This window comes from Pan paniscus, chromosome 1 (assembly GCF_029289425.2).
Source record: "Pan paniscus chromosome 1, NHGRI_mPanPan1-v2.0_pri, whole genome shotgun sequence".
In the NCBI taxonomy this organism is placed as follows: Eukaryota; Metazoa; Chordata; class Mammalia; order Primates; family Hominidae; genus Pan; species Pan paniscus.
In genome coordinates, this window is record NC_073249.2 from 24,184,244 (window position 1) to 24,200,185 (window position 15,942).

Here is a 15,942-nt window from a genome sequence, read left to right on the forward strand (position 1 = left end):
TTTTGTTCATGCATCATTTAACTGACTTTATTTAGTTCTCTGTTATTTATTTATTTATTTTAGCTCATTGAGCAACTTTATGACAGTTATTTTAAATTCCTTGTCAGGCAGATCATAGATCTGCATTTCTGTAGGACTCGTTTCTGGAGTTTCATTTTGTTCCTTTGATTGGGCCATTTCCCCCTGTTTCTTTGTTTGCCTTATGTATCTTTTTTCCAGGATTGGCATTTGAAAAAATGACCACTTTTCCCAGTCTTTGGTATTGGCTTCGTGCAGGGGAAAACCCTCACCAATCAGCCTAGTTGGAGGTTCTAAGACCTTTTTAACCTTTTCTAATCCCTTGCTCCTCCTAAGTTCTCCCTGTGAAACTGCAGGTCTAATGTGCTGCTTGCATCTGGATTTTAGTGGCTTCCAAACTCTGATGCCAGTCTTATCAATATTCTGAGTCAGGCAAGACAAAAACTAGTCCCTTGGGAGGCCCCTAGACAAGCCAGAACACTGGATGCACTGTCTACTGTTTTGTTTCTATCCGAGGGAGGAGCTCTGATATGGGGGGATTTCCTGTCAGTTGTTCCACATTATACCACAAAGAGGGAGAGGCATGAATAGGCATGTGTCAAATGATGCAAAATTTCCTACCCCTTTCACTGGGATCTCTTCTCGGTTTTACAATAGCCTGGATACTATAGCTTCTCAACTGATCTCTAGAGTTCTCGCAGAGGTATTCTGATCTGTATATTGTTGTTAACTTGGTATCTCTGTGAAGGAAGGGAGCCTATAGCATCCTAGTCTGCCATCTTGCAGACTTAAAATTTACAACACAGCATAACAACGTGAATGTATTTAATGTCACTTAAAAATTGAGATGATAAATTCTATGTTATATGTATTTGACCACAGTTTAGACAATAAACATATTAAAAATACAACATAGAAACATTTAGAAGATTCAATAATTAAATAATTGTGTGTAACCTTTTTGGATAAACATCCTTTTTGTGTTTCAAATTTTCAACCAGGTTTTCGTAAGAAAGTGAGGGCAACTCTAATTGGGGTGTGGGGGAAGGTTTAACTCCTGAAGGTATCCAATCAATGTTTATGTTTGGGTGTGTTCCTGTTGACTACCATTAGATATTCTGCTTTGTAGGTTAGGATTATAATAATCATAGTAATTATCATTTATGTATTCATTCATTCATTAAAAAATTATTGAGTAACAGTGGAGGTGCTTGACCTCAAGCTACTTTTACTTTAATCAATTATAGAGGCATTGACTTGGAGCACCTTAGAGGAAGGAAACACACTTTTAATGGACTTTTACTGAATCCGGAATAGTAACTTTTACTTACTAGTAAGTCTAGACTGGGATAATGCACTTTTAATATTTATCAATATGCCAGAATATAAAAAGATGTTCCATTCTTCTTCTGGTAGGAATCCAATGTCATCCTGTATTAGATTTCCATTAGCATTGTTTTGCATGATTGCGGTGCAAAGCCGAAAAGAGAAGCAAAGTTTATCTTCATTAAATAGAGCTGAAGAAACCACCTATAGGGAAAATATAACATATTAATCCAGTGAGATTAAATAAGCATGTAAAATTCACACTAAAGAATATCTCACCTTAAAAATACTTTTTGTCAACATGTCTATTGCACTTTTAATATGCTTATCTAAGAGATTTTTCTCATTTTCCATGTTGGGTTCTTTTGAAATACTTATAAACTCATGAACTTCTTTTGGAGACACTTTCTCCCTTTTAAAACTATGTTCTTGTTCTTTGCTTTTGGAAACTACTGATGAAACAAAAACCTGATGAAACCAGTCTAGGGAGAACTGGTACATGTAGTTGATTTGTGTGAGATCAGCTACTAGGAAGTAGAGCAGGGCGCCTCGGGTCGCAATGGGGAGATAGTTTTTACGTATTGCTTGGATTTCACTTTCAGCTTTTTTTGTTGCTTCAATGCGCTTTGAAATTTCGTTTGATGTCATTTTGGATTTTCTTAAGGTATCTACAATTTCGTCATCATCTAATACGGATCCTAAAGACAAACAAAAAGTGAAGTTAAATAAAGACTACTGTAACAGTAAATGGCTATTTCCTCACTCTGCACTCTTTGCGTAAGGGTTTTTACTGTTGGCTTCTTATTGGCTTTATGTCAGAGATGGGCTCTTAAATGAAGTTAGGTAATATTTCTAATAAGAATTTGATTAATAAATTTGATTAATAGTACGTACACCTCACTTCCCACTCCATCATCTCTTCTTTATATTACTTTAGTATTGGTGGATCCTATTTTTTTTACAGGCATATAATAAGCAACCATTCCATGATAAGGAATACATTTACAGTATGACCCACTATACACATAGAATATTAAAATCAATTTTCAAAAAATAACAAGTGTGCCATTATTTTACGTGATTTATTCTGATATTTTGTATTGTATTCTATTTTATTAAACATATGAAACTGATCATGACCAATGACATTTATTTCTCAACCCACTAATAGATTGCAACTCACCTTTTGAAAAAGCACTTCTCTAGAAAGTATAGATAATAAATCTATTCCCTTCAAATATTTAAGGGAGCTCTCAGGTTTCCATTATAAACTCTTCTGTTTTGTGGGCTAAACATTCCCATTTTCCTCAACTGCTTTTTTCTTATGATATGATTTTTAGAGCCCTCACTATCTTTGATTCTTGCCCTTGGACACATTTTAGTTTGAAAAAAGCCTTTTAAAAATGTGGCATCTAGAACTAAACACAGTATTTCAGCTTGATATGACCATTGCTGGGAATAATGAAATTAGTACATACCACAGTCTGTGTACCATATTCTTACTGATGCAGGTGAAGCTTTTGCAGTAACGTCTGGACCTAAGTCATGGACCATCTCTCACAGTACTCACCCTACCACACCATTTCCCACCGAGTTTGGGCAATCACACCAAAGAGAAAACAAGAGGCAACAAGAATGGCTAGTTTTTGGCCAGGTGTGGTGGCTCACACCTGTAATCTCAGCACTTTGGGAGGCCCAGGCAGGCGGACCATGAGGTCAAGAGATCGAGACCATCCTGGCCAACATGGTGAAAACCCTTCTTTACTAAAAATACAAAAATTAGCTGGGTGTGGTGGTGCACACCTGTAGTCCCAGCTACTTGGGAGGCTGAGGCAGGAGAATCACTTGAACCTGGGAGGTGGAGGTTGCAGTGAGCCGAGATTGTGCCACTGCACTCCAGCCTGGCGATGGAGTGAAACACGGTCTCAATAAATAAATAAATAAATAAAAGAATGGCTAGTTGTCACTATTCACAATAGCAAAGGCATGTAATCAACCTAAATGCCCATCAGTGATAGACTGGATGAAGAAAATGTGGTACATACACACCATGGAATACGATGCAGTCATAAAAAAGAACAAGATCATGTCCTTTGCAGGGACATGGATTGAGCTGGAGGCCATTATCCTTAGCAAACTAACACAGAAACACAAAACTAAACACTGCATATTTTCATTTATAAGTGGGAACTAAATGATGAGAACACATGGACACATAGAGGGGAACAACAGATACAGGAACCGATTAGAGGGTAGTGAGTAGGAGAAGGGAGAGAATCAGGAAAATAACTAATGGGTACTGGGCTTAATACCTGAGTGATGACATAATCTGTACAACAAACCCCCATGACACAAGTTTACCTATGTAACAAACCTGCACTTGTAGCCTTGAACTTAAAAGTTAAAAAAAAAAAAGCCCAGTTTTACCAAATCCTAGAAAGGAGGAGGAAAAATTATGTATATAATCAAGGCGTCTCTTAATTTAGTTTTTTTCAAGAACAATTTTTACTAAAACCACTATTACTCAAAGATCACAGTCTTTAAAAAATACCCCAGACTCTACTACAAGGAACAAATGGTAGAGAATAAACAGCAAAGGCACAATAAAAGCATATAGTGCCCTAATGTGTGTTATCTTAAACCCCTTTTCACTTATCTCATCAAATCCATCTTTTGTTCAATTCAGGTGAAGGTTATAGCAAAATATGACTTGTTATAAGAGTGGTTCATAAAATGTGGGTGGCTGTGCTTCTGAATCTTGATTGTCACCTTCTATGTATATTATATAATACTTAGATGTTTTGCTCCCTAAGAAGTTACCAGCTGATGGCTCCAGTCTTACAAAAAAAACAGATACAGAAGCCTTGTCCATGTAATTAGCCTTATTACTAGAAGCACAATTTATTCATGTGTTATAAAGAAACAGTTTATTAGGTAAAATTAACATTGAAAAGGAATAAAGTCAGGTCCTCTAGGCATAAATGTGTATTTAAAATTTCATAATAAAAAATATGCTTCTAAGTGAGGATTTGCCTGTATTTCTAATATAAAATATAATTAAATTTGAGCTCTTTTTTTTGTAAACATGGTTTCTCTTAAAAATTCTCCATTTAACACATATCTCTTTTTGGAATTGGGTCAAGACAATGGCACGCTAAGGCAACAACACTCAGGAGGATCCTAGGAGGAAAGGCATGCCCTCCCCACTACTTTCCCTACTTAAGTTTTTGTTTGTTTGAGGCTTTAAACAAAATATAAAGTCTCGTAAGGTCTTAATCATTTCCCCAAACTAAGGCAGTTGTATGCCATAAAAACTAAGTTCTTTGTCAAAGGTTAAGAACATGCTGAACAAGTCAGTGTTTTCTGCACATCTTAGCAGACCTTAAAGAGGCAATACTGGAACTCCCCATCACAGTTATTCTTGTTTTGGCCACAGGTCTCAGCAAAGTGCTGTTACTTGCAGCAATTTGTTAGGGAAGAAATATCAACATTAAGGTAAATGTCTAACAGTGGGGACCCACATCCTTCTGGTGGGGAAAAGTTTGTAACTACAATGTGGGAACGGCTTAAATTCATCACTGCACTGATAGAAGACATTGCACTGATACAAGACAGGCAGATCTGTCTTGCTTCCGGGAAGTCCAAGGCAGCGCGGTGAATGTGGTTCCAGCTCTGGATGATAAGGAATGGGCTACCACCTAGTAGCACCTGTGAGAGCCAGCCAAGAGGAGGGGCAAGAGGGCAAGTGTGGACCCAGGCTGTGAGGGGTGGGGGTGGGACCCATGGCATCCCCGCCCCAAAAGTTCCAGTGTTAACACATAGGTAACATCATCCAAAGTATCTCTCTCTATACATATGTGCAGATAGAAGGGTGAGTGAATAGACTGATAAATAGAATGTGTGTGTGTGTGTGTGTTTATGAGAAATGGATCTTACTATAAATACTGTGTTTTAAGTGACTAGTAAATTTACCTTTACTGGCATTAAGAAAAAGAATCAATGGAATTGATGAATCTCAGATAAACATTTCTTGAATATAATATATATTAATTTCTAAAACATTATTCTAAGGTTATAAGAAAAGGTGATGAAAGAAATTAAAGAATTCAATCTTTACTTTAAAAAATAAAAATATATATTTAATTTTAAACAGGATGGATTGACTTCTCTGCATGAACTGTGAGGTGACTGCACTCAGGTTTCCTTCCACTTTCTGATTTTGATTGCTCATTCAGTGAGACCTCATCAGCAAGTAGTTTTTATTTGTTTTGTTTTTAATTACCTGGGTTCTTTTATGTTTGAAATGGTCAATATTGCTCCCAGGATATGGGTGCTTCATGCCCTATCAAATTTGGTTTCCTCCCCTTTCAAAAATTATATTCTTATTATTACTATTGGTAAAATTTTGCCTTTTAAAAAAAACTAGCTTTTAATTTGTTTTACTACAGTATCTGGTAACAAATGGACTTGCATTTCAGACCATGGGCTTTAGATTAGACAAATAATATGTAATCAGAAGTGGACATTATAATTGTGTAGAGAGCTTCAATAATAAATATAAGCCAGGGCCCGATGTGCGGAGGTTCAGATTCAGTAAGTCTGTGGCGGTACCCACTGGGCATTTGTATTTTTTAAAAAGAAAGAAAAGTAATAAACTCTACAGATGATTTCTATACATACTCTTGAGGACTAAAGTGTTTGAGAAACCTTCAAGTTCCAATGAGTCACAAGTTAAAATAGAAAGGCAGTCCATTGTTAGATAAACTGTATTTTATCACAGTTGACTTAGGGGCATACATCAGTGTGACTCAGGAATTTATGTTTCTTTAAGTTTAGATGCAGTAAAGATTGTGGTTTCTTAGATATTTTTTGTGCTGAAGAAGAAAATAATTTCTACTGCTACTTTAATTAAAAGCTTTTTTTGTTTGTTTGTTTGAAGGAGTTTTGCTCTTCTTAACCCAAGCTGGAGTGCAATGGCACCATCTTGACTCACCGCAACCCCCATCTCCTGGGTTCAGGCAATTCTCCTGTCTCAGCCTCCCAAGTAGCTGGGATTACAGGCATGCGCCACCAAGCCTGGCTAATTTTGTATTTTTAGTAGAGACGGGGTTTCTCCATGTTGGTCAGGCTGGTGTATTTTTAGTAGAGATGGGGTTTCTCCATGTTGGTCAGGCTGGTCTCGAACTCCTGACCTCGGGCGATCTGCCTGCTTCAGCCTCCCAAAGTGTTGGGATTATAGGCGTGAGCCACCGTGCCCGGCCAACAGCATGTTTTAATGGGATACATAAAAGTCACTGGATTATTTTCTTTAAAAATATCTTTTAGTTATTAAGTCGGGTGTGGTGGCATGCGCTGGTAATCCCAGGTACTCAGAAAGTTGAGGCTGGAGAATCGCTGGAATCCAGGAGGCGGAGGTTGCAGTGAGCCGAGATTGCGCCACTGCACTCCAGACTGGGTGATGGAGTAAGACTGTCTAAAAAAAAATAATAATAAAGAAAAATAAAATAAAATATCTTTTCATTATTAATACTTGGGGAAAACCCAATCATTGAGTCTCTGTAATCTAACTTGAGACATATAACAGATGTCTGTACCTGAAGTACAGGCATAGAGCCTTGGAGGGAACTAACTAGATTCCGTAAGATTTGTCTTACAACTTATACCAGTTACAGGGTGGCAAATGTTCTACAACACAATGAGCTAAAGCAAAAGTGGAACTGAGGGACACCAAAATTCACAATGTTTAAGTTTAGAAATGGGGTGATTCACCTACCTTTATCAGTTACCTGGTGGAAATGGAGATTTGGTATTTTTGGCTCAAATTCAAAATTTGGTTCTTATAACTTTTTATTCTATCCTTTGCAAAGATCTCTTACTATCACTAAATATCTTGACTTACCTAGTGCTTTCTGCAGTAAATTTAATGTTTTTTCCTCTAGTTCTTCAAGAGTTATGGCATCAAGGGAAATACTCTCCAGTAACTTGGAACGTTGATCTTCTAAATGAGGAACTTCATGAGTTACCACAGTAGACAAGAGTTGATCTTGCAAACCTTGGAATGTTACAGTGAAGTTGATCATAGTAACAAAGTTATAAACTGATGGAAGAAAATGGGGGTTGTCTATTTCTGTAGATAAGTATAACCTGAACATGAGAAAGGCACCAGTTATTCAAAGAACATGTAGAAGAAAAAAATGAAACCAATTTATTTAAAAATATATAAAGCATTTTTCCTGGAAATACACAAGATTTTTAGTGTTTTTCAGCTTTGTATACAAAGTACACTTTCAATTTATACTATATGAATACATTTGCATTGAAGTCTTAAAAAAATACAACCACAGACTGTGTACATAGTATGTTTAGTTTACACATAAGGATGGAGTACAGAAAAATGTTAAATAGTAGAAGTTTTGACTTGCCACTAGATCATTGTGAAAACCATGGTTTTTACCTGAGTGAGTGAGAAGCCAATGGAGGGATTTGAGGAGTGACATGGTCTTTTTAAATCAGACTTCTCTAGCAGCTATCATTTAAAAAAAAAATTTCAATAGCTTTAGGAGTAAAGCTACATGGACGAATTGTATGGTGGTGAAGTCTGAAATTTCTGTGCACCCATAACCTGAGCAGTGTACATTGTACCCAACATGTAGCAGCCATCTTGAGAATAGCCTGGGAGGAGAGGCAGAGGAGGAAGAGGGAAGCTGGCAGACTGGGTTACATGTGAGAAATGATGGTGGCGTGGAGCAGGGTGGTGTCAGCAGCAGTCATAGTGAAGAGTGGGCAGATTAATAAAGCAGAGACAATTCTTCATTCCACTTTATGAAGAGTGAAATTGAAGCTTAATGATATTAAACAAATTGCCCATATCACATGGCCAGAAAGTGACAGAGTGAGGTCTATCACTGAAGCCTGCCCTCTACAACAGTGCCCTCCAGCAGCTTCTCAACACACATTCCTAACATGGGGACCAGGTTGTCTATTCAGGAAAATGTAACTTCATTAGCATTTTTAGCACTGTTACTTAATCAAGCAAATTATATCTAGCAAGAAAAAAGAATGGGTTAATGCAGTGTTTTCCAAAGTGCAGTCTATACAACACTATTTTCTGGAGAGGGTTTGGTGAATAAAGGGGTTTTAAAGTCCCGTAGGACTGTTACCTTTAGCCCACTTTAAAAAGCCATGGGATCCCTTTTTTGAGTGATACCTATTAAAGCATGGAAATGTTTTGAGGAACATACTTTGGAAACTGTTTTATTAACGGAAGAGAGAATTATTATTATTATTATTTCAGACAGAGTTTCACTCTTGTCGCCCAGGCTGGAGTGCAATGGTGTGATCTCAGCTCACTGCAACCTCTGCCTCCCAGGTTCAAGCGAGTCTCCTGCCTCAGCCTCCCATGTAGCTGGGATTACAGGCATGCACCACCACACCTGGCTAATTTTTTTTTTTTTTTTTGTATTTCGTTGAGACAGGAGTTTCACCATGTTGGTCAGGCTTGTCTCGAACTCCTGACCTCAGGTGATCCACCCACCTCAGCTTTCCAAAGTGCTGGGATTACAGGCGTGCGCCACCACGCCCGGCCACAGAAGAGAGAATTCTAAGGAGTAATAATTTGACTCTGCAGCCCTGCACATGGGGGAGGACACAGCGACCAACAGGTTTAAGAGTCAGCACCGCTCGGTAAGGAGTCAGTCCGTCAGAATTCCTGGGAAGAAGTTAAAAGCACCAGCCTAAGGATGGCTAAAGTCTTCTAGTTTCCTTTGCCAATTACTTGCTTACCCAGCAAGGCTCTTATTATAAGTGGCCCTTCCTGTAGCTTTGCGTACAAGGAGAGAATGCACATTAACAATTCAAACATCTTATTTCTTGGGAATCACATTTTTGTGGTAATCAAATCTATGTAACAGTGCTGTGTGAAATTGGCTAGTACGAGTGGATTTCCTGGAGTCCCTTTACTGCTGGGAACATGGATATAAAGCTTTTTATCTTCCTAGGCAAAAATCTCTTTTTGCTCTAGATATTAAATATGGATTTTGTGTATGTGTGTTTTTTAAAGAGGCAGAAACTTTTCTCGCGCAAATAAAAGGTTAAGCAAACAGAACAAACGAGCAGAGCCAGGCTTCTCGCTTGCTCCCCTCTGCATAGCTTCTGAAGACTCCTCATAAAACCCACAGATTTCATCATGCACAGTTTGAAAAGTGTTGGTTTGGAGTGACTTGATAAAAATCGGTTATCTTTTCTGTATACTGATGAATACTACTGCCAACACAAAAACAAAAAGAATATTCCAAAGACAATCTTACTTTTTCCTCCATGTAGAAGCTTGACAGGACTGAAATACAAGGCATTCAATATTATTTATCTTAAAAAGCATAGACATTTGACTCAATTTAGCTGTGGCACATTACCTAAAATTTGAATTGTATTCGAACTCAGCATCACCGACTCTTATGAAATAGTGTCCTTTTTTCTGATAGATATCCTTTTTCAGAATTGCCTTTAAGCCTGGAGCTAATGTCTCAAGGAGATTCTGAAAAACCCAATAGACAAAAATAAGAAAAATCATCTTAAAACAAATTGGTTGAAAAAAAAAGCAGCAATAAAACATTTAAATGTTGAGTTAGAAAGAATGAATAAGACCTAGTATTTCATAGTACAACAGGGTGACTATAGTCAATCATAATTTAATTGTACATTTAAAAATAACTAAGAGTATAATTCGATTGTTTGTAACAAAAGATAATGCTCGAGGGGATGGATACCCCATTCTCCATGATGTGATTATTACACATTGTATGCCTGTTTCAAAAACATCTCATGTACCCCATAACTATATACACCTACTATGTACCCACAAAAATTAAAATTTAAATAAATTTAAGTTTTATTAAATATATGGACTCCAGTGAAAGACAGCTGTAAGAGAACTGAGCATTGAAAACTCACTCTCTGTCTGTAAGTATATATGTGTGTATGTCTGTTATTATTTTTTCCCTGACAGTTATCTGTCACTGAAAACTTTTAGCCTTTATGCTCAGTGCATACAACATATGTATCAGCTGCAAGGGAAATTAGGCCATACTGCCCACTTACCTGCAGGAGGACACTCCCTCCTGTCTTCATAGCATTTTCAATTTTTTTGGTATAATTGCTGTCTTCAATGGAGAGCTTCTGCAGCCTGGATCCTTCCATCTGACGGATCCATTTGTGAGCTTGCCTATGTGGGTCAATCAGCAGTGGCCACTGCTGGCCATTCTTGATCAAGATGGCATTCTCTACTGAATACTGACCATGAGGTAGTCCCTGATTATGCCATCGGCTGATCTGCAATGAAATTATTAGTACTTTCACTATTTTGTAAATGTCTTCACATCTTTAGTATCCTACAGGGTACTAAAAGATCCTACAGAATCACTGCCTTTAGAAAAAGAAATACTGTTTAAAAATGCTAAGGAAATGAACAGTTTAAAGCAACTTAGATATGAAATTTTTGGGAAGGTAATTATTCACTAAATTACACTTTTGTGTTCAACAATAAGGGCATTATGATGCCCATCACAACAAAGATGCCATGGGGGACACAAAGGAAATAAGATACAGCACCTGCTTCCAAGGCTCGTAGACTCTAATGCATATAATATAGAATTATACAAATAGAATATACAAATATACAAAATATACAAATATAATAACAGCCATAGTCTATTTCGCACCTACCAACTGCCAACCACACATATATATATACCACGTAGTGAAATTACTATAATAACCCTTATTTCTTGGATGGAGGAACTGAGGCTAAAAGATGTTAGATACTTGCCTAAGGTTATACTATCAGAATAAGAAGCAGAGCTACCATTTGGTGAAACTTGATTTGCGGCCTGTTATATGGCCAATTTTGGCAATGTTCTATATGTGTTTGCATATAACGTGTCAGCTGCAGGTATAGGCTACAGTGCTCTATATATTCTCATTAAGTTCATTTGTTGATCATGTTGTTCAAAGCTTCTCTATTCTTACTGATTTTTGTGTGCTTGTTCTGAGGTACAGAAAGGTGTTAACATCTTTCACTATGATTGTAGATTTGTCTATTTTTTTCCCTATAGTTCTTTTAATATTTGCTTTATATTATTTGAGATCATGTTATTAGGTACAAATTTAGAATTGTTAACATTTGCTTGGAGAATTAAACCAATTCCTATTGTAAAATGAGCTTAAGTCTAGTAATCTTTTTATGCCTTAACATCTATTTTGTCCTTTTGCTTTTGTAGTCTATGGTAAATTCTCTCCCATTTCTGACTCTCAACTTTTCTTTATGTTTTAGATGTGTCTTTTAGAAATAATGTATGTTTTATTTTATAAATAATGTATGTTTTCTGTTTTGTGTTTTGGTTTATACTGTTGTATAGTCTTATAACTTTATATATATATATGAGGTTGCTTGAGGTCTGTCTACATATATACATACATATGTGTAGTCTTATACATATATGTATAAGCATATATGTATATATAAGTATGTATACATATATGTATATGCATATATGTATATGTGTATATATACATATATATGCATATATATGTATATATACATATATATGCATATATACGTATATATACATATATACGTATATATGTAGAGACAGAGCCTCACTATGTTGCCCAGGCTGGTCTTGAATTCCTAGGCTCAAGGGTTCCTCCTACCTGGGCATCCCAAAGTTCTGGCATTACAGGCGTGAGCCACTGCACCTGGCTACAATCTTAGACTTGTTACTGGAACATTTAGTCCATTTACACCTAATGTAATAACAGTTATATTTGAGTTTAAATTGGTTAGTAGCATTATGAAAATGTGAAGACAGTATTTGTTTCTAAGATTTTGTAGGTTGCATGGTCAATTTAAGTGAAATTATCAGTGGGGATCCAATCTAAAATTATTCTCGGAGGATTAACAAAAGCTAGGTGCATTTCTCTTTTATCCTTTAAACATCAGCATAGGATTTACAAAAACAGATAATAAGTATCTAAGTTAATAAATGTAGTTCTATATTTTTGGCTGTGTCTAAGAATACTCCCTGTGATTCAATAAGTTCATCAATTGTATTAAATGAAAGAAGTTTCAGGGAGAGAAATTGCCGATTTTCATTGAGACAGAGTAGTAGGATTACAATGGGAAAAGGGATATTTTGTGACTTTTGCTCGGTATGAGAAACAGGAGAGATATAACTTATTGAGGCATTAGGGCTATAAATAAAAAAATTGAGGCCTGCAACAAACTATTAACAAAATATTTTCATTTATCAAAATAATTTCGGGACAACATCCAAGCCCAAAACTACACATACAGCTAAAATCCAAATAAACAATAATAGCCACTTAACTGGATAATAGAAATATGTTATTACCTCATATTTTTGTGCCATAACTTTAATTAAAGAGAAGTTGGAAGACAAAGAAATGCCATTTTCAATGCAGAATGTCTCCCATTTATTCACAATCAACTGGCGAAATTCTGGTGTTAAAATTCCACTGTAGACAATGCATGCTGCTGAAAGAAGTATGTCACCCAAAATTCCTTCTAATTTGTTATCTATTTGATTGATTGTTTCTTGCCATCGAGTCTAAATGTTAAAATAGAAATGAGTTATTCTATATAAAATATATTATCTTGAGATATTTTAAAATTAATGATTTCCAAGTTGGATCTATCATTGCAATTACTACTGCTGTTCTCAAGCTGTGGCTGTATCAAAGTTAATAATGGATAATATTGAAAAATAAACTGTTTTCTGAGGGGAAAATTAGTCTTATTCTTGGGTTTGCTAATAGCGTCATCTTTGCTAAGATAGATACACAGCCATTTAAAATCCTTTGTGTAATAAAGCAGGACAATTTTTTTTTTCTTTTAGAGACAGGGTCTTCTCTTAGTAGCCTAGGCTGGAGTGCAGTGGCACCATCATAGCTCACTGCAGCCTTGATCTCTTGGGCTCATGTGATCCTCCTCCCACCTCAGCCTTCTGAGTGGCTTAGGATGACAGGCATGTGCCACCATACTCAGTTAATTTTTTTTTTTTTTGTAGAGACAGGATCTTGCTACACTGCCCAGGTTGGTCTTAAACTCTTGACCTCAAGCAATCCTCCAGCCTTGGCCTCCCAAAGAGCTGGGATTACAGACATGAGCCACCATGCCCAGCCAAAGCAGGACAGTTTATAAAGTATCAATTTATTATAATATACTATTAATAGTATTCAACAACAACAATAATAACAACAACAACCCATATTTACTGAATCTTTACTTATCTGCCAGACATTTTACTTTGAAAACTTTATTTGACACCGTCCTTGGAGTTTAGAGAAGTTAAACAACTTGGTCAAGATCACTAAGCTTCTAAGGGGTGTAGCTGGGATCTGAACCCATATTCTCTGGCTGTATATGGCCTCTTTGATCACGTATGTGCTTGATTGGTCGATAAATAAAGCATGTTAAGCAAGAGCCCTCTGTTTTGGTGCTCACCATCTGGGATATGCTGATGTTCCACTGCCTCTCAATCTATACACTTGACTCTCAGGGACACCCATCTGCTTTTGAGAGCTATCATCTCCCTTTGATTGGTCTGTTTTCATAAAATCCTTCCTCTTGACCTTCTATGATATGTATTTAAAAAATTAAACTAAATTAAAATTATCTTGAGAATTTTATAACATCCCTTGAGATAGCTGAGGTGTAACTAAACTGAGATTCTAGTTAGCTTACTAGAGATTCAACCATGGAGAAGCCAGATAAATCAGAGGAGAAATAAAAAGGTGAGCTAAAAGGGTTCAGAAGGCTGACAGAACAAAAGAAAATGTTCTTTATTGGCTGCTCTGCCTATAGAGTAGCCATTCTTTATTCCTTTACTTTCTTAATAAACTTACTTTCACTTAAAAAAAAAAGGGAGAATTTTCTTTTTCTTTACTAATGACATCTCTCCTTTGTGGTTCCACCCATGTTTTATATGTTCAGCTTGGGTTGTCCCAGTGCTAGAAAAGGAAAACTAATAACATTTTCATTGAAAGGTTTACTTTGGGCCTCATCAGAGAAAAGCGTGCTGATGTCTTCAGAACAGGAAATAACGTCAGATACTTGTAGTCTGTTACTTCTGTTTTGAGACGACTCAAACAGGATTTCTTTATGTGAATAGGATGTCTACTGATCCCAATAAGAAACTGGATAGTAAGATAGTTTTAGAAGGTATATGATACAGCCTGCAGTGAAAATAACATCTTGGGGGTTGTTGGGCTCAGTAGGAATTATGGAGGAGATATAAGACCAAAGAAAGTCATGCCTTCTCATCTTCCAGGACAGTTAGTAAGACTGACGCACACTGAAAGCGCCTGCTGGCCATTGTTTTCCGATTTGCTAATAGTTGTTTTTCAGCAACGGTATCTTTATAAGCTGCCTGTAAAAACAGCAAATGTTCTTCAACCTGAAAGATAATTAATTCATTATTGAGAAAAATATCTTACTCTCATTTTGCTTCAAGACTTTAGCTGTCATTTATATAAATATAGTGTTACCATTTCATTTTCACATCCTGGAAAATCTTTCTGGAGGGATTATATTACCAATGAAAATGGACATTGTAGAAATGACATGATTCATTGATATTGAAATTTGTATATTTTTAAATGCCATCTTGCTTCTTTAATAGGCTTTTTTTTTTTACAATCCTAGCGTTTGTAGATTCATCAATTTCTGATTTATTTTTTGCAAATAAAATTTTATATCTTATTTAGATTCTTTTTCTAAGAAAATGGTTGAACTTTTTTTCACTTCAGATGTACTGAACAGACCAGAGGACCGAATGAATTTTTAAATTTAAGCTGTATGATGAATCAACTGTTAAACCTTCCTTACAGTATTAGTGGAAAACATATTTTCACAAATAGCTGAAAAAATTATTTTTTATTTTTATTTTTGGGTACACAGTAGGTATATATATATATTTAGGGGGCACATGAGATGTTTTGATACAGGCATGCAATGTGTAATCATCACATCATGGAGAATGGGGTATCTATCCCCTCGAGCATTTATCCTTTGTGTTACAAACAATCAAATTATACTCTTTAAGTTATTTTAAGTGTACAATTAAATTATTATTGACTACAATCACCCTGTTGTGCTATCACATACTAGGTCTTATTCATTCTTTCTATTTTTTGTATCCGTTAACCATTCTTACCTTCCTCATACCTTCCCACTACCCTTCCCAGCCTCTGGTAACCATCTTTCTGCCCTCTATCTCGATGAGTTCAATTGTTTTGATTTTTAGATCCCACAAATAAGTGAGAACATGCCATGTTTGTCTTTCTGCACCTGGCTTATTTCACTTAGCATAATGACCTCCAGTTCCATCAATGTTGTTGCAAATGACAGGACCTCATTCTTTTTAATGGTTGAATAATACTCCACTGTGTATAAGTACAACATTTTTGTTATCCATTCATCTGTTGATGGACACTTAGGTTACTTCCAAATTCTGGCTATTGTGAACAGTGCTGCAACAAACATGGAAGTGCAGTTATCTCTTTAATATACTGAGTTCCTTT

At 36.2% G+C, this 15,942-nt stretch overlaps 1 protein-coding gene across 1 annotated transcript in view; it reads right to left on the reverse strand.

Annotated features, from left to right (window-relative positions):
- Positions 1–15,942, reverse strand: part of DNAH14 (dynein axonemal heavy chain 14) — a 463,650-nt gene that overhangs the window by 51,395 nt on the left and 396,313 nt on the right. Inside the window, exons 65-71 of the mRNA XM_034947740.3 lie at positions 14,676–14,816; positions 12,753–12,968; positions 10,441–10,671; positions 9,756–9,877; positions 7,244–7,488; positions 1,624–2,042; positions 1,350–1,548 (exon numbers count right to left, since the gene is read on the reverse strand). Of these exons, the coding sequence (XP_034803631.2) occupies positions 1,350–1,548; positions 1,624–2,042; positions 7,244–7,488; positions 9,756–9,877; positions 10,441–10,671; positions 12,753–12,968; positions 14,676–14,816 (1,573 nt within the window). The remainder of the gene's footprint in view (positions 1–1,349; positions 1,549–1,623; positions 2,043–7,243; positions 7,489–9,755; positions 9,878–10,440; positions 10,672–12,752; positions 12,969–14,675; positions 14,817–15,942) is intronic.